This window comes from Carassius auratus, chromosome 43 (genome assembly GCF_003368295.1).
Source record: "Carassius auratus strain Wakin chromosome 43, ASM336829v1, whole genome shotgun sequence".
Lineage (NCBI taxonomy): Eukaryota > Metazoa > Chordata > Actinopteri > Cypriniformes > Cyprinidae > Carassius > Carassius auratus.
The window spans coordinates 5349899-5376790 of NC_039285.1; the positions used below are offsets into that span (position 1 = coordinate 5349899).

The 26892-nt window shown below is 36.9% G+C and overlaps 3 protein-coding genes across 3 annotated transcripts in view; 2 read left to right on the forward strand and 1 right to left on the reverse strand.

Moving 5' to 3' along the window:
* LOC113061528 (protein-methionine sulfoxide oxidase mical3a-like) overlaps positions 1–4051 on the forward strand; it is a 64050-nt gene extending 59999 nt beyond the window's left edge. The window contains 3 exon segments of the mRNA XM_026230693.1: positions 602–701; positions 2201–2274; positions 2354–4051. Coding sequence (XP_026086478.1) covers positions 602–701; positions 2201–2274; positions 2354–2538 — 359 coding nt within the window. The 3' untranslated portion in view covers positions 2539–4051.
* A 1064-nt stretch (positions 4052–5115) lies between these two features.
* Positions 5116–15257, forward strand: LOC113061532 (tetratricopeptide repeat protein 38-like). Its single transcript, XM_026230700.1, has 14 exons — positions 5116–5261; positions 5795–5872; positions 5960–6041; positions 6373–6544; positions 7767–7940; positions 8201–8276; positions 9073–9192; positions 9315–9374; positions 10271–10309; positions 11031–11112; positions 12361–12526; positions 13244–13403; positions 13490–13563; positions 14721–15257. Exons 1-14 carry the CDS (start codon positions 5232–5234, stop codon positions 14806–14808), a joined length of 1401 nt encoding a protein of 466 aa, XP_026086485.1. The 5' UTR covers positions 5116–5231; the 3' UTR covers positions 14809–15257.
* Positions 15258–24148: 8891 nt separating this feature from the next.
* On the reverse strand, positions 24149–25694 carry LOC113061534 (uncharacterized). The gene is made up of 3 exons (XM_026230704.1): positions 25261–25694; positions 24947–25139; positions 24149–24804 (listed from the first exon to the last, which is right to left on the reverse strand). Exons 1-3 carry the CDS (start codon positions 25677–25679, stop codon positions 24559–24561), a joined length of 858 nt encoding a protein of 285 aa, XP_026086489.1. The 5' UTR covers positions 25680–25694; the 3' UTR covers positions 24149–24558.
* Positions 25695–26892: the final 1198 nt, after the last annotated feature.

Here is a 26892-nt window from a genome sequence, read left to right on the forward strand (position 1 = left end):
ATAATAATGTTTAAGAGGGTACAAATTATTTCTAACACTTTGCCACCAATACAGTCGGCTGTTGACTTATTCAGTCAGAGCTGAACTTGTAAAGAAACGGGAACATTTCTTTATGATAGGCCGTAATTATTGCCATGCCATTGGGCTAAAATGGTATACAGTTGGGTAACTTAATTTGTGGAGTAAACCTCCTTGGAGCAAACTATGGACCCACAAAGGTAAAACCAAGCTTAGATGTTCACACTTTTTGACATATACCTGTGACATTGGGTAGCTTTCATAATTAATAGACGTAGTCCTACAAAAAAGGGTTTCAAAGTTTGAAGCAATATCCACTGCCTTGAAAAAGACCAAATGCCTCAGAAGTCCAGTCTGATCAGCAATGATCATGATATGCTGTCCAATCAGAAGCCGTACCTCCACGCCATCCTCTGTGAACCCGACAGGCTCGACCTCATCACGGTCTTCCACATTCCCACCCTACTCTTGTCCTGATAAAGACATCCTGGCTTGGCTGTCATCGCATTTGCTGTGTGGGTGTCTGTGTCAGCGAGTGGTTAACTGCCAGGTTCCTCATGCTTCTACATTTTGCTTCTTGCAGGAATGGGTAAAAAGGACGATCCAAAGCTGATGCAGGAATGGTTTAAACTGGTCCAGGAGAAGAATGCCTTGGTGCGCTATGAATCGGAGCTGATGATATTGTGAGTAAACACCCAATTTAGGATTCATTGGCCATTTCCCATGGCTCAATACTCTTAATTTTAACTTAATTTTATATTCTAACTTTTTTCAAACTCTAAAAATAAATCAGAGCTTTATTTATTTATTCATTAAAAAGAAACCCATATTCTTGTATGTTAATGTTTCTCAGAGAATAAAAAAAAAAATCTCTCTCTCTCTCTCTCTCTCTCTCTCTCTCTCTCTCTCTCTCTCTCTCTCTCTCTCTCTCTCTCTCTCTCTCTCTATATATATATATATATATATATATATATATATATATATATATAAAATCAACAGATTTACACTGTTCTCCAAAACAACAGCCAAAAGTGGGAAAAAATATCTGCTGAACCAGCTTGATGTTTTTAGCAATAGGGTGTTTTACATTTGTATTAATTTTCTGACATTTTATGATTTTCTTTTTTAAGAGTATTAAATAAGCCAAAACCTTTAAGTTAAAAATTAAGAATTAGCATTTTTTAATGCATGCAAATCTTAATTATTTTTTGTTTATTTATTCATTTTCATTCATTTATAAATAAAAAACTCAAATGTAATATTAACAAACTAGTATATTGTCTGAAGTTGTCTGGATGTTTTTTTTGAAGTATTATACCAGATGCATTTATTTAAATCTGTTTTGCTCTGTTTACATGGTGTGGATACGAGATGCAATTACATAGTGACTGTGCCACAGATGTAATCAACTGTGACTCAAAGATGAGCACCAAATGGCCATACGTTCAGGCGAAAGGACAGTTTCATCAACAAAACCCAAATTACAAAGTGTTTTTCATCAAGAAAAGAAAAACCATGTTTGTGGAATTTCCATAGGGAGATATTAACAGTTTTGCAGTTCTTGGCTGCATCACATTTGTCATCAACTCTTACGTTCAGTCTGACAGTATTGGATATGTAATTACGTGTGCTTGTTTTTACATTTAGATTTTCCAGAATGTAGAAGTGCTCACTTAAGAGTTAATATTAAATGCACTTATAACTTTATAAGACTTTAAAATTTAATCTTTAGCAAATCTCAAAATGAATATCCATTTTTACAATGTACATTTTAAGGTAATGAGGCTACCTTAATATGAATATAATTATTAGACAGAATTTGCAAGTAGTATGTAATTATTAAATAGTATGTAATTATTAAATATAATTTTAATAACAGTGCAAGAAGTTTAAAAATAAAACTGATCAACCAAATAAAAGAAGATCCAACAGTGCTTTTAACGTTTGCTTTAGTTCTTCTCAAAGTACATGGCTTAAAAGTACATCTGCTCATCCAGACCCTCATGTTTGTCTGGACTGTTAAGCATAAACCAAACATCTCTGGGCTTTAATGGCAGATGGTTCCTTAATTTCCATGTTTCATCAAGGAATCCAATATCTTTGAACATCAAAGATCTCGGTAGTTTAATAGACATTTGTTCCCTTCTTCCATTCAATTCTACTTCTTCCTTCCTCTCTGCAGTGCTCGTGAGCTGGAGTTGGAGGACAGACAGAGTCGACTGCAGCAGGAGCTCCGAGAACGCATGGCAGTAGATGGTACTTTGTACTCCAGTATAGGCCTGATCATAATATTAAACCAAAAAAAGTGATACAATCAATTTTTCACTCTCTGCAGACCATCTGAAGACCGAGAAGGAACTTGCAGAGGAGAAACGGATTCTTAATGAAATGTTGGAGGTAGTCGAGCAAAGGGATTCTCTGGTGGCCCTGTTGGAGGAGCAGAGACTCCAGGAGAAAGAAGAGGATAAGGACCTGGAGGCGGTGATGCTCTCTAAGGGATTCAGCCTCAACTGGGCTTAGCATAACAAACGCTTCTGACTGCCAGACGTTCCCAGTTTCACTGCAGGGAGTGTAAAAAAATGCAGAAAGAACCAGTCCATCTTCCCCCTTGTTTAATTGGGCATCAAGAACGTTTACAAATCCACTCATGAGCACGATGATGATGTTTACGAGTTCTTCTGGCACGACTCAGGGCGTTTCTCTCGCCAGCCAAGGCATTGGTTTTGTGCAAGACGCTCTCATTCAGAATGAGTTTTTTTTTTTTTTTTTGGTTTTGAAAAGGGACATATCAATCCTGCTGATGTTGAGGAAGTCTGAGACTAATGATCTTACAAAAAGCCAGTCTTGTTTTTCAGACGACGTCTGGTTTAATCACCGGTTACGTTTTCATGGACTAAAGGTTTTTGGATAAACGTATAAGCAACAGACCTCCATGAAACAGATGAATGAAGTCTTTAGGTGTGGTTCACAGATAAGCATGTGGTAGACTTCTGTAATTGTCACAGACATCCTCAGCGACCGACACGTTGTGTTTGTAGCATCAACAATTGCACAATTTTCAAATCTGTCAGTAGCCACCTGATATTAGAGATACTGGTGTTTGCAGGGAACGCAACGATCTCAATATTACGCACTTCACTGATGTTGGTTTCCATTTGTCTCGAGCGGCATTGCCACACATATATCCTAAAATCAGTTTACAATCATTTATAATCCATGAATATCTGATACTTGTATTATAGTTTACATAAAGCAGTGGAGTATATATTAGTATGTAAACTTCCTCAATGCAGATAATTCATAAGAATATCTATCTACACACAATATGCATTGATGTACAATCAAGTGCGTTGTGCATTTATTGGTTGGTAATTGGATTTATGAACAGTTAAGGCACCCACTGCTTTTCTGACTTTATTTGGTATCAGAGCAGATGAAGAATTGGTGCCCATTTTCACATTTAATTATCTTCCACCAAGGTTTGGTGTCGTATTCCACTTTCTCCAGGCTTGGAGCAACATGCCTTTTTTTTAACTTCTCATGCAACAGCTTTACACATCCACAGAGTTTTCTTATGTTTGCAGAGTGTGTTATTTATAATTGTCTTTATAAAGTTTTATACCACGAGAAATCGTTCCAGCACTGTCGACAGACACCGGTGCTGATTAACAGCGGGAGCACGTTGTCATGCTCGTAACATCAATATTGCAAATGAACATGCCTTTTTCCTAAGTGTACATTTCATTTTAGTCACCGTTATGCTGTATAGATGGACACAGATTTTTTTGTTGTTGTTTTTAAGTACAGATAACTGTGAATGAAAACATACACATGGTCAAAGAGTTATTTAGACTAAAATGTTTGACAGATTTTATGGTATTTATTAACATGTGAAAAAAATGTATTATATGTAAAGTAAATTAATCCTAATTTTTAAAAATGTTGTTGGCTCTTGAAAAAGCTTCATGTTGCTAATTTGCATATTGGGTATTGGATGTATGCAGAGGCAATAAAACAATGCAGTTACAAATGACTACAGTGCTTGAAAGTTGTTTTTTCACACTTTTATTTTTTTTTGCGAATAAACTTCAACTTAATGTGCCAACTTTATTCAGATGTATTCTACCTTGATGTGCTTTTTTTGCAATGTTGGTCAGCTTTCAAGATTTAACCCATTAAGATTGTGATATCTGCATATGAATATTTTAATACATATATATGTGTGTGTGTGTGTGTGTGTGTATTTGCATAGGTAATTGTAATTGTGGCTTTTATTATTATTTTTCATATCTACCATGAAGCATTTAAATGTTTGCCTGTGTGTATACATACATACATACACACATATATATATATATATATATATATTTACACACACACACACACACACACACACACATACACTTAGTGCATTCAGGCTAACATTTTTTTTACCTAACCTGTGTTCCCTGGGAACGCAATGCTCTACCACTTGAGACACAGGAACATACAGTGTATATATACATTTTAACCTAAAACATACCTCTTGCCACTGTTCATTTGCACCTTTGCAAGTAACGTTACTGGTGTTTGCTTGAGGAAAGGGAAATTCGCTATTCAAATCTTTACAAAATCAAGCAAATCTTTTCAGACTTAAAAATTCACAACGATAAAATGCATATAAGAGGGAAACTGCTGTAAAAAATCTTGACCTTTGGAAGTAGGGAACGTTAAAAAATTCTTATGCAGCACAAAAACCAACTTTCGATTTCCAGTTTTAACAACCCTGTGCATTCATAATGGCGGGGGGAAGTTTGACTCATTTCTCGAATCGGTTCCCTTGAGCAGTTCATTTCAACTTTACACAGTTCAAAGAACGGTTCTAGTAAAATGATTCGCTGAATTATTTTATCACCTTTCTTGATATTTTGGAATATTATGCGCTAAAATGGTGCAGTACCACATCTTCGACTAAGTTTTATTGTTAAATTGTGTTTGTTGTAATTTTATGTGTCCCATTTCGACTATTTCAGAACCTTTTTTCATTATCTATCTTGGATGACGCCGGACGTGTTCGAAAGAGAGCACATTTACTCGAGATCCGCTCGCACCAACTCCATTTTTGTGAACCGATCCAAATGATTCATCAGGGTGATCCGAGTCCAGCTTCGAAGGCTGAAGCTAACGACTCGCGTCACGAGACTCATCGCTGAAGGACACCTCTGGCTTTGAGAATGAACGTCTCGAGTTTCAGAGACTGCAAGGTAAGTTAGGAATTTGTTTACAATGTGTAATTGGCAATACAAGTTTAATAGTTTCGCAAGCAATCTGGGTGTGGGTTTATCGAGATAAAAGTAGCAAGCTGCAAATCAGAATTCGTTCCAAATATCTCGTAAGCGTTTGCTAGTTTTGATTTATTAAATACCCGAAATTTGGAACGAAATGTTATTTCACCATGTCTGCAGTGCACTTTACAGACAGGACAACAACTTTGTATAAAATACCACCTACTAACGCAGCGTTGTAAACAATGCAAAGAATAAATGCAAAAAAAGAAAAGAAACACTGTAAGGGTTTCGGGTTGTCAGCAGTTTCTTTATCACAATAGATCAATTCCTCCTTGGTAGAAGAAGTAAAGTTAATGGGTTTTGCATGTTGTTCTACACTGTATATTGCAACAGCTATTGTATTAAATATTGCTTTGGGGGCACAAAACTAATTCAAGCAATCTTACATGGCCAACATTTTCAATTACCCTTCATACAGAATTTCATCTGTGTTGTGCATGTGTTGTCAGGCATGGAAATCTGAAGGTCTGCCGTTGTCCACCAGCAGTAATGAGGCCTGTAAACTATACGATGCTATACTCTCTCAGGTACATATACATACTGATACTGTGATAACTGAGTGCTTTTGCTGATGCATATATAATAACCTGAAAATTACTGTCTCTGGAGATCAGTATGTGACCTGGCGTAACAATGAGACACTGGGAGGAATAGAAGGCTGTATTACATCCGTCAAAGCTGCAGACCCGGACTTTGGTATGTGATTGCAACACTTAACAGTGCACTCTGTTAAAAGTCACTGTAAACAATGTTGTAAATGGCCTCTGGATTTAAATAGTAGTGTCCTGTAAAAATGTTTTTGTATATTACTCCACAGTGATTTCCCATATAATATTTTAAGTAATTTTATCTCAGAAATCAATAATGTCCATTTATTTATTTATTTATTTATTTATTCGGTAAGTAGCCTTTTAATAAGTGATAATGTACATTCATCTGGTTATTATTGCAAGATAAGCTCCTTCACGGTGATACAAGCCATTCACGGCTTTCCTAAGTCCTCATTAGTCTCTTATATGTGCTGCAGTGATGGGTCATGTGATCTCTACTGGGCTGGAGCTGGTGGGAACAGGAAGTTCAGTCCTGCGAGATGAGAGATTGGCCAGCGCAGTGAGGAGGACCCTGGAGTTGGCGAACTCTCAGGAGCTCACGTCCAGAGAGAGGAGCCATGTGAAAGCCGTGGAGCTCTTCTCTAAAGGGTGAGTTTACACAAAGCAGACCAAGTGTACAAGAGCACTCCACTGGTGACATAACAAACATTTCACATCCTCCTACACAGGAGGTGGATGGCATGGAGATTTTGCAGCCAATGTAATAAATTGAGTTTTTTCTGACTATTTTTAAGCCAAGCTGCCTTTGGCCCACAAGCAGTTATAAATTGGTTCTTTTGAGATTCATCTTCACTGTATCCTTGGGCAATAAAAAGTGTGACTGTCAAGTGAAAGTTTAGGTCTGATTAAAGTCTTTGAATAAAGAAGCCTTTCTTACAGAAGTTTTCCCATAATTGCAGTTCTCAGCACTAATTAATTTGCTTTACTAAAACCAAAAGTAAAAAAAAAAAAAACACTTTTAACCTGATAACTGTCACTCATGTTTTTGAAGATAGACTTGAATGTGCATGATACACACCTAAATTTTTATATTTCATGTCTGAAAACATTTTGTAACTTGATTTTGATGTGCCATTTACATGGTAATGCAATGTCTGATTTTAAAATGGGTTTTGAAGGATGAATTTTGAGATTTTATGTTTTCAAGTGATATATAACTTCTGATGATTTCTAAAATGTGATAGAGAAAAAGGCAACGAGGAAGTCTTTTTTTTTAAACAAAGGTCAAAGCTCCTTTTGTAATGTAGATTTCTGAGGGTGCACTCTTGTCATAAATTCATCTATTACTTTTCCTACATAATTTCTAACAAAAAATATTGGTATAATATATATTTGGGAGTCTTAGACCTTGCCAACGATATATAGTTTGTCAAGATTAGATTAAATTTGATTGTAATATAGTATCGTCAACGTAAGCGTCCCGTATACGGGACGGGGTGACATTTAACAGGTTAAAAGAGGGTTTGTAGGTGACTAACATATTTTATACATTATAGCCGGTAAAAAAATAATGTCAGGTTTGAAAGGGATTTGTGATACTTTTGACTGTAGTGCAGTGTTATAAAATAAAGCTATTAAAATCATATTCATTAGCTGTAATAAATGTGAAATAAAATATAAATATTAAATGAGAAACCTAAAAAAAAAAAAAAATACTGAATTACTAAAATTACAATGGTAAATAGAAGTATAGAATAAAAGCTAATTAAAATATGATTATATACTATAGTAGTATATAGAAAACATCGTTGTGTAAATGTTAAATGAATTGTTATGAATGTAGTACAGTAGATTGAATGGTGTGTTTCAGAGCCCTGCACAAGGCCTGTGAGGTTTGGGAGGGGATTCTGGTGGATCACCCCACAGACATGCTGGCACTCAAGTTTGCCCATGACGGGTTCTTCTACCTGGGTGAACAGACTCAGATGAGAGACTCTGTGGCCAGGGTTCTGCCGCACTGGAAACCACATATGCCGTTTTACAGGTAGGTGCCTGGCCAGTGCTCAACCAATCTAAATGCTGGCTTTAGATGTGTTTTTTACCATGTGATGAATTTTAATACTTTGATAATTATTAATAATTATTTTGTTTATTTTAAATTTTACTAGGCTAATTTCTTTATACCTTTCAAAAGTCAAGATTGGTCTATGTGACTAAAACTATTTTAAAATTTCCTGTAAGTGTAAAATTGAAAATATAAATTTTCTATATAAAATGTTGTTTTTATTGGATGTTTTTCTCCAGTTATCTTAAAGGGATGTATTCCTTTGGGCTTCTTGAGACTCGTTTGTATGATGAAGCTGAAAAAATGGCAAAAGAGGTAGTTTTGTTTAACTTTTGTTTATTAGTATTGCTCACTACTTTTTAATGTTATGACACTATAATGTAAATAAATGACTAATTCGGCTATTAAGCATGCAATATTGATTATAACTGTATTAATATTTTATCTGATAAACATTTTTTATACAGTAGACACAGTAAATTTGCTGTGCTTGTCTTGCAAAAGTGAAAACAAACAGAATTATAATAACCATTTTCTCAACTCCAATTAAGTCCTGTCTACTGGACAATGAATATTTTATAGTTCCCCACACAGAAAAAATCTCTTATATATTTTTTTATTTATTTTACTTGTTAATGTTAAACCAGCAAATAAGTGAATACAATTACATTTAAAGTAGGTATTAAAGTATTATCTGCTATATAAAATAACTGGTAACACTTTAGAATAAGGTTCCATTAGTTAATGTTAGTTAATGTATTAATTAACATGAACAAACAATGAATAATACATTTATTACTGTATTTATTCATCTTCGTTAATGTTGGTTAATGAAAATACAGTTATTCATTGTTAGTTCATGGTAATTCACAGTGCATTAACTAATGTTAACAAGCACAACTTTTGATTTAAATAATGCAATAGTAAATGTTGAAATTAACATGAACTAAGACTTATAAATGCTGTAGAAGGATTGTTCTTGCTTAGTTCATGTTAACGAAAGTAGTTAACTAACATTAACTTATGGAACCTTATTCTAAAGTGTTACCAAATAACTTTATAATTCCTTATTAACTGAATGCACCGTTATTGTAATGCATTATGCCTGCAGGCCCTGGCTCTGACCCCTGAGGATGGTTGGAGTGTCCACGCTGTGGCTCATGTCCATGAGATGAAGGCAGAGATGGACAAGGGACTGAAATTCATGGCCTCTACAGAGAAAGACTGGATGGTCAGTCTCAGAAATACTGCAGAGAACATAGAAAGATTAACATGTAGAAGACCTTGTAGAAGCAAACTGTGTAGCAAATAGTGTATCGTGTCAATTTCTTATTTCTTATTTCTCCTTTAAAGGTGTGTGACATGTTGGCATGCCATAATTACTGGCACTGGGCTCTATATCACATTGAAAAGGTAAAATTGAAAAGGCAACAAAATTATAACCACTACAAAAAATTTTTTTTTATCCATTTGTTTGTTCATTCACTTCATAAACCTCAGGCATTTTAAAGGGGGGGTGAAATGCTCGTTTTCACTCAATATCATGTTAATCTTGAGTACCTATAGAGTAGTACTGCATCCTTCGTAACTCCAAAAAGTCTTTAGTTTTATTATATTCATAAGAGAAAGATAGTCTGTTCCAGATTTTTCCTGGAAAAACACGAGCGCCTGGAGGCGTGGCGTGTGGGCGGAGCTAAAGAATCACAAGCGCCAGTAGACTTTTGCGTTGAGAGCGTTTGGAAGCTGTGACAGCTGTGAAGGCTGAAACTGAACGAGAGCAGCAGCAGCAACGACTCGCTCCGAGCGGGGCTCGAACCCCGGTCTCCGGCATGGGAGGGGACGCACTAACAAGGAGGCAGAGATATTTGAAGCAGTTTTACTCACCGCCTGCGGTTCCAACACACGATCGTGACCCTTTTTCGTTGGGATTGCATCATCCTTAAGAAATAAACGATTCGCAAATCCGTCGTCAAACTGGGCCTTGTTTGTAAAACAAGCATTATAGAAATGCAGGGAACAAACACAAACACTTGCACAACTCCGTTGATGCTCTGTAAAGATAAACTCCATCCACTGGTCCCTTAATGCTGTTTTTTTGGTAATCTGTGCAGGGTTGTCTTGCCCTGGCAACCAAAAATACACTTCTTTTGTGACATTTCGCGACGCTCTCGCTCTGATCAGGCTGTGCTCAGCCTCTCAGTGCTCTGCTATACAGGAGCGCGCGCTCTTCCGGCAGAAGTGCCAGGAAGAACACATTACAGTAATTGTTTCTTTTTACATATATGCGATTTATTCTCTTTCTTCCACAGGGGAATTATGAAGACGCTTTGAAGATTTTTGATGAGCAGGTCAGTGCATTACTACTGTCCACATGCTACTAACATTTTACTTACTAACAAAGAAGTGGCATAATACTACAGTGGTTTCCAATTTAATACCATTTTTTTTGTTTGTTTCTTTCTTCTGTGTATCATGGTAATAGCATGCTATTCTTTAAAATGCATTGGAGTACCATGTCAGTACCAAGGTACTTGAATCTGTTACAACATTCAGTGTATATCAAAGATAGTGCCATCTAATAATACTGACGGTACCACTACAACACTTTCTGTTTCAAGAGTAAGATAAATGTTGCAGGCAGACAGTGAATGTAATTAGCCATACCAGATGAGAAGTGTAAATCATGCCATGTGTTCAGTACGGATTGTGACAGATTCAGGCTGGTAAAAGTTGAACTGATTTAGACAAGAGTATATGGGTGTCAGTGCAAAACATTTAAACTAGACTCTTGAATTTATAGGAATCATTCACTCATTTACTGTAGGGACACAATGTAAACAGACCATCAGTAAATGGTAATTAGATGTTTTTCATTTAATAACTGATAATTCTTTATCTTTCAAAATCTTTTTGCACCTGTTAACGGAGTGTCCATAAAGGAGTGTCCATATACATCCTGCGGTGTATGAATTGATTTCACGACCTGTCAGACTCATAAGATTATGTGATAATGTTAAAGAAGATGTGTAATGTGTATAGTGGTAATGTGACATTTAAACCTTTCTCCAGGTTTCTCAGCGCTGTGTGAAGTCTGGAGCCATGCTGGACATCGTAGACTCTTGTTCACTGCTCTACAGACTAGAGCTGGAGGGTGAGATATCATCCCAACTCAAAATAGAGTTGGAAAACAATCCACTTCACGGTCTCTGAGCAGGAGCAGACAAATCTTTCTGTTGAGTCCGTTTCTGTTCGGAATCCATCAATAGCCAGGGCATGCTGAACACATTAGCATTTGAGCGTTTAATCAGTGCAGGTTGTCTAAAGTCTGTGCGAGAATATAACAAATCTTAATAATAATATATAAATATATGAATATTGTTAGGCATGTTTCTGAAGCAGTTTATTTTTGGTAAAGAAAATGTGGGCATGGCTTGTATTATAAATAACAGGACTGGGCTAAATTTAAACAGAAAAGACACCGGAATTCGTTTGATTTTGTATAATAATGATAATATAAAAGATACACTAATCTTTATGCAATTTATATGTAAAAAATCCTGATTTATGCTTAAAAAAAACATTAAAACAATTTTGCCTTATAAGAAAAAAGTGATACATTCTCTGAAAAATGAAAAACTATTTAAAACTATCTCAAGCTTAGACGATGCAAAAGTGCTGATTAAGAACATTTTTGCTATCAAGTTCCTTGTTAAGGCTTGAGAAAACATGTTTCTCTTCATGTTTCTTGAACGAAGATACATGTATTGTGCAATCTGTGAAGTTCAGGTCATCTAGAAGATATTTTATCCTTTGGAACATGAGGATTTGTGACGTTCCACAGAGAAGATAAAGGGAAGTTCCACCTTTCCGCCCTTGATCTTAGGGTGATCTGATTTGAAAAATGGCTTACGTAACATAAAACTGCTCTTGCTCCATTTTATTAAGCCTATTTTTGGGCACAGTACTGACATCATGATCTGTTTTCAAGGATGCATTTAAGGTCTTTGGTAAAAGCGTATAGTCAGGTTTTATAAAGCTTTTCACAAAACATATTTTAAAACAACTTTACAGAAACATTAACTAGAAATACTAATCAGTATGTAGTCATAATGCTAATTTAGATCAAATAGTGCAATTATTTATCTTGTTATTAATGAAGTAGCATCTGAAGACTTTTAAAGCATGCGAATTATAATACCCTGCAAACCATGCAGCTTTTTTTTAGTTTGTGTTCTATGAATGCATTTAGCAGCCAGTGAAGCGTCCCTCGCTGTCTGGCTGGTTTTGCTGCTGGTCGGCAAGGTTCAGAGACTGAATGTGGTTGGTTGATAACAGGAATAATGTGCTGAAATGCATCAAAAGTTGTGCGGCTATGTGTATAAAATGTTTTTCATTGCAGGTGTGAGCGTGAAGGACCGCTACCGAGAGCTGCTGCAGGTGACCCAGCCACATACAGAGGACCACACGTTACTTTTCAATGACCTTCACTTCCTCATGGTTTCCCTGGGCAGCAAGGAGACCACCACCACTCAGCGCCTGCTGGAGAGTCTCCAGGAACTAGCTAAGTGAGCCGCAAACATTACATAACCCACTCAAGAGATTACATTACAGCCAGGTTCTGCTCACGGGTGGGAGTTTGTGGAGGATGAGTTGTGGATGAATGTAACGTGTCTTGATTTCTTAGAAATGTCCCTGCTCCGGGGAAGACTAGGGTTTTCTAGGCTGATGCGCTGCATGCATATTTATTCCAATTTGTCACATCAGCCAAAACAAACGTCCAGTAAAAGTTGAACAGAATGAGCACCGAGTGTATCGAGAGTATAACCAAGCACAAAAATACATTCCTTGTCGGCATGCTTTGGTTTATAAGATGATGGAGAGGAATCCTCTGGGAGCTGTATTTTCAGTAAAGCATCGGTTCAAATAAGGCAGTGTTTTCACAAATAGCACAAGGTTTTTCATTACCCCCTCTTAATATTTAGGCTTTTGGTAACAATCTGACACACACACACACACACTCAAAAAAATAAAAATAAAATTAGACCTTTGGGTTGACACTGTATTTTATTTCTACTCACCATTGGAGTAAAGTTTGGATAAATTAATAAACCTGAAGAAAATCAACAAACTAAACTCCAATCTTTTGCAGTGTCTTGAAAATATATATATATATATTACAGTATTTCTGTGTCCTGCATGTCACGTTTTTGGAAGTCACTGCGAAATCTGTGCACAAATACCCATTCTGTGAAATGTCCATTTTAACACGTTCCCTCCTCCAGAGAACCGGCAGAGAACCATCAGCTCCAGATAGCCGAGCGTGTGGGGCTGCCCATGTGTCAGGCTCTGCTGGACTATGAGCAGGGAAACTACAGTCAGGCCGTGGAGCTGCTCAAACCCATCAAACACCGCTTTGTAGAGATAGGGGGCAGTGACGCTCAGGTCTTCCACCGCTTCACTACTGCACAATACATATAAGATAAGCAGTGATTCCATTCTAAACAACCTCTTCATTTGTTCTTCTGCAGAGAGATGTTTTCAGTCAGCTTCTTATTCATGCTGCCATGAAGTCAGGAGACAAAGAACACCAACGGTTTGCCAGGTAAACATGAAAGTGGAAAATGGTTTTCAAATAACTAATTTGTTGTCTTTTGTGCTTTAATGCTGCACTTTAAAGGAGTTGTTAAGCTCACAGTTTAAGTTTGAGACACATAACATTGTCCTTATGCAGAAAGAATGTTAAGTTTACATACCTCTGGCAGAATCTAGAAGATACTTCAAACATTTTGAAAATAGAAGTGAGATCAAAGATAATAATAATAAAAGTAATAATAATTTTATTTGACATAATAGGTGTGTTCATAATGTTCCACGAAGAAGCCATAAATAAATAAAAAAAATAAACAAATCATTCAGTTCGGTTAATATTATTTGTCTGGTTAAATATATGAATGTATTTGTCAAACAGCTTTAGCAGCAATAAAAAAAATATGTTTTAGTTTTCACAGTGAAATAGAAATTAAATAAAAAATGTATACTAATTTGTAAAAAAAAATTATACTTCACGCATTTTTTGTTTGTTGTGGGTGGAAAAAATCGAATTTGAAATTGCATTTGATAGAGTTTGAGTTTTATGTAATGAGAATGTTTGTTTCTTTAAACCTGGGTTTTTTAACTTGGGAGTTTTAAGGGAACTGATTCCTTTTTTACCCTCCTAGTCGCTATCAATGAATCTGTGTTATTAACACAGATGTCTTTCCAAGCTAATAGTGCAAAAAAATATATACTTTAGATAACTGAAGATCAAAATAATAGATCAAAAGGCCGTGGCCTTTCAAAAAAGAAAAATCTGTGAAAATGCGCTGCATCCTTTGAACTGGTTGTGAACAAAGGCACACAACATTTATTTTCATGTAGAAATTAGTAAAAACTCCCATACTAGCCCACAGGGTTTCCATTAAAGATAAATTGTCATGTTAGTTGATGTGCTAATTATAACCAAACTGTCCGCAGATGCCAGGTATTTCTGTGTAATTCAGATACAAACAGAAATTTACATGATGCATTTCATCAGTATTCAGTGCTCAAAAATCGAAACTCTTCCAAACTGCAAACTCCCACCTGTTCTTCACAGGTCGTGCATAAAATGAAGTGCACGTGAATATTTTTAAAATGCCTCATTCAGACAGAAATGTTCTCCTGCAGGAACTTTCTTGGACACTTTCTGAGGAAGCAGGTGTTGTGTGTTTTTGTCCCTAGATCCATGCTGATCGAGAGAGATACAGTGCGGCCAAACTCCCCGCTCACAGACCGGCTGATCCAGAGAGCCCACTCCTTACATGTTTAAATTCAGACCCCTTTCCCTACATGGTTAACTGCCTGTTCTCTGTCAGTTTAATTACAGGCCACTTTGCTAGCACATTTGACTATAGACATCAGATCAGAGAGCCTGAGTACAGCCCAAGAGCAGCACTGATTAAAGTATTGTGTTTAATGGGTTCACTCCTCCAACAATGTCAAACTGTTAGTCTATACATTGCAAGGAAATCTTTGAAAAGATTTTCATTTTGCATGATTTCAAGTCCAAACAGCAGACATGGAACAAATGACCATGATCATTCAGTGGTGTGTGCACTAAAAATAAACTTAAAAATATGACTCCAGACTTTTGAATTTGTAATGAAAAAAATAGCAATCCTTTACAAACTTATTTTTATTTTTTATCAAATAACAGAAAAAATGTAAACCAAAATAGCAAATAAATAAGAACTGGCTCCAAGGCAGAGTGAAATGAAACTGAAAGGAAATTGTGTTGGAAGTGAGAGAGCAGTCGGTGCAGAATGAAAGCATCACTCCAGAATGTGAGAGAGTTTGGCGGCACTGCAAAGGATTGTCTGCTGCCTCTACATGACAGATCCCATCTCTTTCTGGATCTCAGAAATGAGGATCTGAGACAGAACGATGCCTGCGATCTGTAGATCAAACAGAAGAACTGTCAGGACAGCAGTGTGTATGGAGAGAGGATCATAATTTCAGCTTTTGCCCAACGTTGTCTAACAGCTAACCCTTCCACATGAATTATTAAAAAGGTCACACACAGATACGCTTCACTGAGTTGTAATAACAGACACAATATATGGCCAGTTACTTTGTCAGTTTCTGCTCCACCAATGAGAATAGTTTATGACAAATCCGCAGCAGAATGGACTAGTGTAACTCACTGCAAACGGCAAGAAAATACTTTTTTTCCTTTCTGAATGAACCACTGATTCTGAATGGTTGAATGAACGACTGAAAAACTTGCTCACTCAAAGACAGTCAGGCCTATATGTTTTGTACCTGAATGAATTTTGAGTGAACTGGGTGAATGATTTAAGTACTTTTTAACCCCTTACTTTAAGACACAAACTAAGGGCCTGTTCCAGTACCTGCATTTGCAGAAATATACCGCCAATATCCAACAAAGGATAAATGAATGGAAAATGCATCATCAATTGGCCTTTTTTTTTTCTTGGTTGATACACAATGTGTATCCTAGTGGATGGAGCATAAAACTACAAGTTACTTGTTGATGAACATTGTGTGGTCATTACTTGAGTTGTGCTTTGGCTCCGCTGTTTTGCACAGATCAATCTGATGATGTGATAAGTATAAGCCGCTGCTGTTTTGACAACAGTTAAAAATAAATGTACAAAAGTTTGGCAGTGCTGACACTAATAATGATTGCATTTCTTATCAGATAAGGTGAAACAGTTATAACTATATAACTTGGCTTGGCTGTTTAGAAATTGACCCTAGTTTTGTGAACTTAGTCAGCGAACAGCAAACGTGACGCTATGCTATGCAATGTTGATTCATGATTTATTACAGACACTGTTGCTTTCCCTTTTATGCTTGCAAACACTTTACTTGAGGTTTATTTGTTGCGACTTCAAGCTTTTCTGACACCTTCAACAGAATATGCATAGTGCCATCATGTCCATGTAAACATCACAGAATTTTCTGCCAATCCTTTCACGTCAAACAATACGTCTGAATACTGGAAAATAATTAAGCCCATAAACCACACAGCTTTTCATTCTTAAATGTGACATTTTCTTCTGTTTTTGTTTAAGGAATTGCATTTCATCCGCTCTGTCCCGTTTAGAGAGTGTTTATCCAACAATCACCGTAGACATTTGCCAAGGGAACAGAGATCATAATATTTAGGTCTGCCAAGGAGTCGCTCTAAATCGCTGATCTATGTTCTGTTTGAGTCTCTTATCAGCATTTAGACACGTTTCACAGATTTAGCATTTCAGCCAAGCAGCGGTCATTCACTGTCTTGAGAGGCAAGAAAACAATTCAGAACTCATAAATTCTCCTCGAGTTGCTGCTGTGGCAACTGTGTTGAAATTGAATCTTTGTATTACTGATATATTTGGTAAACCCAGTCTTCACAAAGCTCTTACTGATGTGATTATAACTGGGGTAGTTAGCGGCACAGGCCTTCATCGTTAAAGATAAAGGCACAGAGGAAAGGCACAACGCCGACTTGACATTTTCAATCCGTCTTTCGTGGCACTTTGTTGCAGAGTGCAATAAACCAATGACCACATACAGTTTTGTTGAGGTGATTAGATGAAGAATAATACAACTTTACTTTTGCAAAGTCTGAGAACTACAAAGACTGAGAACGAAAGGGGAGGGATTGTGTTCAAATAAAGGATCAAAATGAAGGATCACTGTATAACTGAACTCAAATCGTACATTTCTGAAAGGCCTTACTGTGTTTGCTCGAGTCTTTCAGGTGGTTGTAAGGGTTTTGCAGTGGCTAAAGGTGGTTGCTAGAATGGTATGCAGAATGGTTTCTTGAACATGGACCAGTAAGTCTCTATGATGTTTCTCATCATATATGTGTTATATCCTCCTGGTGGAATTTTTTATTTATTTTTTTACCCTCATTTCATCTTCCACTAGGTGAAAATTGATTCTGATCTCTTAGAAAATACTTTAAACTTCTGAATTATGTTATGATTCATATAATAAACGTTATATATTAAACAAGTAAGTGTAAAGTATTAACAAAGACTGAGCTAAGAGATATAGTAATACTAGTTATAATTTCTCTATCTAGCACCACAAATGAATCTTACATGCTTTAAGTCTCCAGTTTGACTCAATAAATCAAATATATATTCTATTCCACAAGGACACTTTAAATTGATCAAAAGTGACAGTAACAATATATGTTATAATATATTTATATTTCAAGTAAACGCTGTTATCTTGAACTTTCTATTCATCAGAAGAAGAAAACAAATCCTGAAAAAATGTTTTATGGTTGCCAAAAAAAAGATTGTTTTCGTCATTGATCATAACAATGTTTCTTGAGCACCAAATCATTACAAAGATTTCTGAAGGATCATGTGACACTAAAGACTGGAGTATTGGGTGCTTTGCATCACAGGAATGAATTAAGTTATATTTCAATTATAATAATATTTCACAATAATAAAGTAACTGAAGTGAAGTAACTGCAGTTTTGATGAGCATGAGAGATGTCTTTCAAGAACATCAACACTCTTACTGACTCCAAACTTTGAAGTGCTATTTTTATTCTCCCAGTATATGGATTTCCGAGGCAATTATGCAAAGACGATTATATATAATACAGTTACTGTACATGTGTTGCCACTAAGAACATTTGAGAGAATGTTTTAAATTTGAAGCGGTGAAACTGGGGAAATATAAAACAATATTTAAAAAGTTACTTGATTAAACCAGTGAGTGCTTGGCTCTCACCTCCTCTGGTTGAGGAGTGCAGCATGAGAAGGGAACCGCACATCTTTCAGTGCTGGGGTTCGACGGGGTGCAGTGGAAGTACAGGTTCCAGGACCAGTCGGTGTAGTTGTTCCAGCCACAGCATTTGAACTGTAAAGAGAAGCGAGGAAGCAAGGGAGAGGGAGATGGTATTTTTAGACCTTGTCTCTCAGATGACATATTCACCTTCTGTCTGCTGGACCCATAAGATTTTTCATTGTAAGAAGGACAAGGTCAAGAGAACATACTGTACTGTACTGTATTGTATGGGAGAGCAGAACATTTTTCTAAATTAGAGAGTCATGCATGTTCACATTACCCAAATCTGCAGAAAATAACATGATTTCAGAATGTCCAAGCTGAGACAATCTACTAAAAATGACAAAAAAACCACCATAATTTAGGTTCAAAGGATTTGTGTTGGGTCGCTAAGATTTTTATAAAATAAATAATAATTTAATTCTGCAAGGATGCATTGAATTGACCGAAAATGACAGGAAAGTATTTTATATTGATACATTTTTATTTCAAACAAGTGTTGTTCTTTTGAACACTATTTATCAAAATAAACAAATAAACAACATTAAGCACCACAACTGTTTTCAACTTTGAGAATGATTCTTAATATTTCTTAAGCACCAATGATGCTGAAGGGTCATGTGACACTGAAGACTGGAGTAAATTAGACTATTTCTGAAAAAATAAATAAATAGAAAACCGATTTCAAACTGTAATATTTCAAAAGATGACTGTTTTACTGTATTTTCAGTCAAATAGATGCAAAAATAATAAACTTCTTTTAGAAACATTAAATTTTCACAAATCCATGGCAAATGTGTGTGTATATATATATATATATAATTATAACCTACACGTATATTTGTCACATAAAACATAAAACAATTTAATAAAAGGAAGATTGCGTTTATGAGGGTGTTTTATTTATTGACTTTCATTTTTAATTTTGGTTGTAGAAATGCAAATGGCATGGCCTGATGCATGAAAAATGTGTGCAGTTTAAAGCAATTGGCACATTGTACCTACTTTTAGGTGAAGTCCATGAGGTTTTGAAGGTCCAGATCATCTCGATAGTGCACGATGGCTTTTAAAACAAATTTCCCCCGAGCATTGCGTGACGGTGAACATGACACTTCATACAGTGTATCTCCATATGTACCTAAAATCAAACACTTACATCTGGGCTGTATATGCATATGTAATTGTGCTACAGGAGACAGGTCGACAGCACTAATTCACCATGGCGTCTCTAATAACACATGCTTTAATGTGCTAATTAACTCCAGGGGTCCCCTGTCAGCTCTTCTAACGCTGGCATGTTCAAGAACCTCTGAATGTCGTTAACAGGAAGCCTCCTAGAAAGCCTCCATTGAAACAGAACATTTGGTTCCACTTTGATGTTGCAAAGCTCTTTAATCATTAAGCAGCGACGGTGCTTGGAGCGACGTCCTTAAACTGCCCTGTTTAACCGTGTGGGCTGCGCTCTGATGGAGAAGTATAATGTGATGTAATACACTCGATGGGACCTTCTCCTGGACTGTAGAACTTCAGGAGCTCACTGGTTGGATGAGGTAATTGTAGAATAATAGGAAACTCTACAGCGGGAACTGACATTAAGGGTAAGATGAACAGTGGAAGTGAATGGATCGCTTTTAAATTGACTTGTTATCGCATGAGATGAACCTGGAGACTGACAGATGACTGCTAAGATGCCAAAGCCTAATGTTTCAATTCATCTGTAACAACCTGCTGTGTGTGAAATACATAACAATGAAATATGTTTCATATGATAGTCCATATCCTGTATCAGTGCTGCAGAAAACCAGTCTAGTTTAATTGAAAGCCCACCTGGTCAGAGTAGAAGAAGCCCAAGAACGCAGTGACCATTTGGATTAGAAAGACCAGGGTAAGACTAAATGAGAACAAGAGATGAACAAGAAAGAAGAAAAAAAAGTCTTTAACAGCTATTTATATAACTGGTTATATTGTGATGTATAGGGAAGACTGGGGCTAGTTGTCACGCTTCCAGTGAATATTTCACTGTGCAGATTTGTTTTAGACATTTTAAAGTCATTGCTACATGGCTAATGATATTTCATTAATGTTTAGTTTTCATTTTTGTATTTTAGGTTGAATAATTTCTAGTAATTTTATGTTTTTTTTTCTAATTTTATTTTATTTTATTTATTTTTTATTTATTTTTATTTGTTTGTCCTTTTTGATTTTAGTGAAGTTGTGGTCAAAATTTTCCAAATACTTTTCAGTATCTGCAAAATGTTAATTATTTTACTAAAATAAGAGGGATCATACAAAATGCATATTATTTTTTATTTAATACTGCCTAGCCTACTATATTTAACCTGAAATACATTTAGGCCTACTTATAGTCCACAAGAGAAAAAAAGTTGAATTTATAAAATTGACCCAGTTCAAAAGGTTAAAAACGCTTGATTCTTAACCCTGAGAACAACTGAGGGACACATACACAACAATCTCAAAAAGTTCAAATGCTCATTGATGCTCCAGAAGGTGAAATTATGTTTTGTTCGTTTTTTTTTCCAGAGGGAAGTTGTGTATTTTTTTTCTTATTTTGCCTAAATATCATATTTGTTTCATTTATTACTGCTCTTTCGAAGCTACAGAAGATAGGCTTGTGTCTCAGAAGACTAAGGGCCCTATCATACACCCGGCGCAATGTGACGCAAGGCGCAGCGCAAGTGTGTTTGCTAATTTCAGTCCGGCACCGTTCGTATTTTCCCGTCCAGCTCCACGTAGTTTAATTTGCAAATGTATTTGCGCTCATTTGTGCGCTCATGGGCGTGCTGGTCTAAAAAAGAGGTGTGTTCAGGTGCATTGCTGCTGGCGCATTGCATTACGCATTGCGCATTATTTTCAGGAGCTGAAAGGAGCTGAAAATAAACTGCGCCATAGACCAGCTCAAACCTGGTCTAAAGTCTGGCGCAATGTTTTTCTTTGTTATTTAAAGAGCGTGCATTCTGCTTATTACCCACAGGGATGCACATCAGCACACAAACATACCAAATATTAAAAATTAAAGGATTGCAATGCATAATTGCATAATTTATATATATAAATGCCATGTCATAATGGGAAAAAAAACACCCATTACTCATTATGAGAATAGAGACAACCCATTTAGACCATGTGCCAACCGTTTTTCCGTCGTTAAAGCAAAAGTGGATTTGGACACGCCTTGAGTGCACCTGCGCCGTGCGCTTTACACTCTTGCGTTTAGATTGTTAAAATAGGGCCGTATTATTTGGTTGATTTACCCCGACCTTAAATTATTAATTTTATTAAACTATTATTTTCTTTTGTGGGTTATGTGTACATTTTGTGTCAAAAATCAAACTCAGGTCAGTAAAAAAAAAAAAAAAAAAAAAATGTTTTTGTTTTATTTTGGTTAAATAATTAACATTTTGCCGACTGTACACACACATGCACAATACGAGGAGAACAGACATAAATCTAAAAAAATACTAAAAATCCTCGCACCAGTTGCTTATAAGTTGTTGAAAATATAGCTCCAAAATATTAAGTTTGTTCTTGGAAAAATTCTAGAATGATTGTTTTCGGATGACACTTGACTTGATATTGTTTTATATAATGAAATCCCATTCAGGCATTTAAAGTGGTTTTAAATTGGATTATTGGATTTCATTTTGGATTATATTGGTTTTTCCACATCAATATATTATTACTGGAGGTTATTATGATTATTTTAAACAAAGGCTGCATTCCCAGAGTCCCTGAGCAATAGCCTGGTCCTGAGACCCTGCTGCTGCAGTCACTGTGTGGTTCAGAAGAGGGCTTTTGTGTGTCTGAGTGCCACTGCAGCTCCATTATGCAGCTGAAGAATCTTCCACCCAGTTTATAAATGCATCTGAATCTTATCATCTCACTCCCTAAGAGTCGATGACAGTACTTCGAGAGAATCTATGTACTTAGCTTGCATATGAAATATAAAGAATCAGGTTAAAGAGCCATTCAGAGGCTTTTTTTGGTGCAGTGGAGAAAAACCCAGCAAACCAACGCGGCTAGAAGAGAAGACTAATGGATTATGCCTTCATAGTCCAGAGGTCCGTCTGTTGCATGAGCACAAACATTAGTTTAGTGTGAACAGTGTGATTTGCCAGTGCCGTTAACATTTCCAGCACAACATTCACTCACCAAACACAGTTAATGTCAATCACAGTCCGCACATCTTTTTTTCTTCCAATGAATGAGTGACAGAGACTGCTGGTGATGTTACAAAATTGTGAATGCACACTCTGTTTTATTCCATTTGCATTTATTTTAACATTGAATTAATTTGATCAACAATTATTGGTCAGGAACCTTAGGTTTTTGGTTTGTTTAATATAATAATATTTAATATGATGTATCATAAAATTATCTACAGAATATCTTAAAACCACTGGGAAGTTTACAAGAAGCTTGAGACTTCCGAACAAAAGCATAATCCGAGGCAAATTCTGCAGAGCGAGCCATTCACTTGATTCTGAATGGCAGATCTGTGCAGACACTATCACAGTCAATGCACTGATAAAACACAACACAATCACTATGAACAGAGGAGGAACATGAGAACAGATGCTTTTGATTTGATAGCACAGTTCTTTGGGGGATTCAAGCCTTCCCCTGCATCGTATTCCGACATTACACACTGGAGAGTGGTATTTTTACTCTTTTCATAGCTATAAAATTCCTGGCAATTGTATGCAAATAGAGTGCTCTGAAACGAGTCGTGTTGTGTAGAAAACATCATGGTTGCAGAACAATTGAAACAGCGATTCTGTCGAAAAGACTAAATGACACCCCCTGATGTTTTATTCATTTTAAAGCTTATGCTCTGCGGCCTGGAAATGTCCTCTCCCTCAGCAAAACAACATCGGTAGCTGGTGTCAGCGGCCTCACTTAAATGGAATCATAAACTGAAGAAGAATGAGAAATACCGAATCCAAGGGTTGACGTCAGTTTTTTACCATCCAGTCAAATACTGCCAGGAAAAAGGGATGTAATTGTTCACAGAGTTGTGTTAATTTATCAGTGTTTTAAGTTTTAGCATTTTTTAGGCAGTTTTTACTCTACCTTGTGTTTCTCAAGTCAAGCATGTGGCAGTGCAAGGGCTGCAAAATACCAGTCTCAACTAGATCACAGTTGTTGAAACACTATAGATTAGTGCATGGACATTATGGTCACAGTAATCGTTTTCCATGCACTTATTCCGAGTGTCCCTGTAGATTTAAAACCTGGAATGCGCTACACAGCCATCTCAATCGTAACCACGCAAAGGAGAACCCAAAGTGTAGCCATGTTCAATTACCATGTGTGTTATTGCTGTGATATAGCGTCAGAACGAAAGTATTTTAGTCACATCCATAACCACCCAAAAAACAGTGAGACTGTGCCTTGTTTGAGCACTCTTTTTTCAGAAAAATGTGTATGGCACATTTAAGTCCCATAAGAATAGGAAGCACAATCTTTATTCTCTTCAGGACTTCTCTTCAGGATCTCTTACGTTATGAAGTTTTCACATTGGTTTATTTTTATTATTTTTTTTATTAATCAGTGCAAATTATTTACCCTTCTTGTCTTCATGCTTAACTCACATGCCATAATTAATATCATGACACAATCATGCCTAACTCGCATGCGCCCTTTATTAAAGCAGCAATTAACTTAAATTTAAACAAATAAAAAGGTACTCATCTTTCATATTCATTTAAATTATTCTTTCTTCAGTTAAAATGAATGACCAGTTCACATTTGATCAGTTAAATGTCCATTTTCCCCGATAAAATCAAATCTACTCAGTGGTGTGCTTTGATCAATTGATCAAAATACTTAAGTGCCCAACAATAAAGAGAGATTCATATCTTTATTATTTATAATTTTTATTATTCATATGTTTATTTATATATTTATTACAATATAAGCTTAAACAAAAAAAATATATACACTGATTAAGACATAGCTCTTCCTTAATATAACATAGGCTATTTGACTGGCAAAGCTTGAAATCACTAATATGGGTTAACCAATCAATGGCTACATTTAGATGTCAATAACCGCTGACTGAGCAGTGCAGTGTAACAAATGTAAATTAAACCATCTTCCTATGTCTACAGGCCGGTGCTTCTGTTTTATCCAGAGTCTGTTCCTGATGCGTCCTCGCTTTTGTTTTATCTTTGTGACATTTCAATAATCTCTTCTTGGGTTCAGATACAAGCCATTATGTTGACACTGGCCATCATTATTGAATGTGACTGATCTTCAGGAAACTGCCTGGTGTGTTCCTGGTCGTGTGGTGCAGAGGTTTGGGGTGGATTTGAGGATGACGTGCTGGACTGGCTCTGCTGGGTGAAGTTCGCGGTCCCCGAGGAGGAGATGGACGCAGATTGGAGCTGAACCGCACGGGTGTCACAGTGAGCAGAGGCAGTGATACATGCCTTTGCTCAAATGATATGCCTGCCAGATGTAGGCCATGCACCGCATTCACCTGTAGGCAGGACAACAACATGTTTCATATTATTATTTACATCTGCCATATAATTAATGTTGTTTACATTATTAGAACAGGAAAAACTAGTGTTACAATCAGTATCAATGATTTAATGCCATTTTGTCTAATTCATACTGACCTGCTGGTATAAATGGGCCGTCCGTGCGATGCAGAGTCCTCGTGTCTCATCGGTGGAGGCTTGCTTGGCGTCCCAGATTTTGTTTACACTCTGCTGGAAACGGTCAAACTTGCAGAGCTGAGAATGGACTTTTTTGAACTCCAGTCCATCCCTTAAATTTCTGGTCGCCTTGAAATTTCCATCGAGCGTCTTCCTATATAACAGAGAAAAAATGCAATGAGCCAAAATTAGAATTTTGTTATGGCACATTATAAAAAGATTTACCACAAAACATATAATCAAATAAACCATTAGCCAAAGGAAGTTTTTCTTACCTTAATTGCTTCATTTGGACATGTTTGATGTATCTCCGTAAAAGACATCCGAGACGCAGCTCAACACTCTTAAGTGTCTGATTGACGGTTCCTCTGCACAGGTTGTATATTTCAGAGGAAATGTTGTTCTTTTGAAAAGCTCGATCCAGCTTCTGGAGGTTGTTTTCTTGAGCTTTGATGTCAATTATGAATGATGGTTCTCTCATGCTTGCATGAAACAGTTTGTCTCCGTCCTCCTCGCTGTTCTTCTTGTACTGCTCCTCAATGCTGCCCGAGACTGCAGAATCATATTTGCGAGGCTCGGGTTTCTCAGACTTCTGAAGTGAAGGCTTTACTTGAGTCTGAATTTTGGGCAGTTTCATAGACGAGGAAGGATGGGTGTGGACAGAAGACAGACTCTGACGTTCTTCCGCTGACATAGCACAAACTTTTGTCTCCTCTACAGACTGTGAAATCTGAGGAAGAGCAAAAGGTCTGTCGAGGGATGGACGATGAAAGCTATGAGGAAATGGACTTTGGAGGTCTTCCTGAACCATTGTCTCTTCAAATGGTGTCTCTGTTATCTCCATTGTCTCCGTATCAACTTCTGGTTCCTCCACAGACTGCAAAATCTGAGGAAGAGCAGAAGATCTGACGGGGGACGGACGATGGAAGCTACGAGGAAATGGACTTTGGAGGTCTTCCTGAACCATTGTCTCTTCAAATGGTTTCTCTGTTATCTCCATTGTCTCCGTATCAACTTCTGGTTCCTCCACAGACTGCAAAATCTGAGGAAGAGCAGAAGATCTGACGGGGGACGGACGATGGAAGCTATGAAGAAATGGACACTTAAGGTTTTTCTGAGCCATCGTCTCTTCAAATGATGTCTCTGTTCTCTCCATTGTCTCTGAATCAACTTGTGTCTCTTCAAATGATTTGACGTTTGCCTCTTGCTCTGTGGAAACTTTTTTCTCCTCGACAGATCGTGTGACCTTGGGGAGAGCAAAAGTCCTGTCAAGGCCAGGAGGAAACGGGCCATCAGCAGATGGACTCTGGAGGTCTTTTGGAGCTGTGTCTAATGTTACCACTGGTCTATCTAAAGGCAACACTTCGACATTTGTCTCCCGTACAAGCTCTTTGACCTGAGGGAAACCAAAAGCATCTGCCTTGGGTTTAACAGGAAAGGCAGGCAATTTCTGCACCTTCTGCTGCTGACCTGCAGATCTATTTTGGTGCACAGGAGAAACTAAGATTTCTCTGTTCACATCTTGAATCACCTTGCTCTGTTTCTGAGGTGTCTTGAGAGTCTTAATTTCCAAGCAGTGATCTTGAAATGCCTTGTTGAGGTTTTCAATGGTCGCTGCTGATAGTTTTAGTGCCTTACTTGTGGCTGGACTGAAGGAGGGTGATTTGGCGATGTTATTCAAGGCATTGATCAGGTTTGATGAGTATGTTGATGCAACAGTTGAATTTTCCTTCAATTGTCCTACCGTGGGACAAGTCGGCAGAGACTGAATGCTTTTAACTGTTTTGGCATCCAGATCTTTTCTTGGTTTACCTGAAAACCAACACATTTTACACTGTAAGCTACCTTGACACACCATTTTAGATCACACTGCAACCAAAGTGATTCAAATATGCTTTGAATGAAGG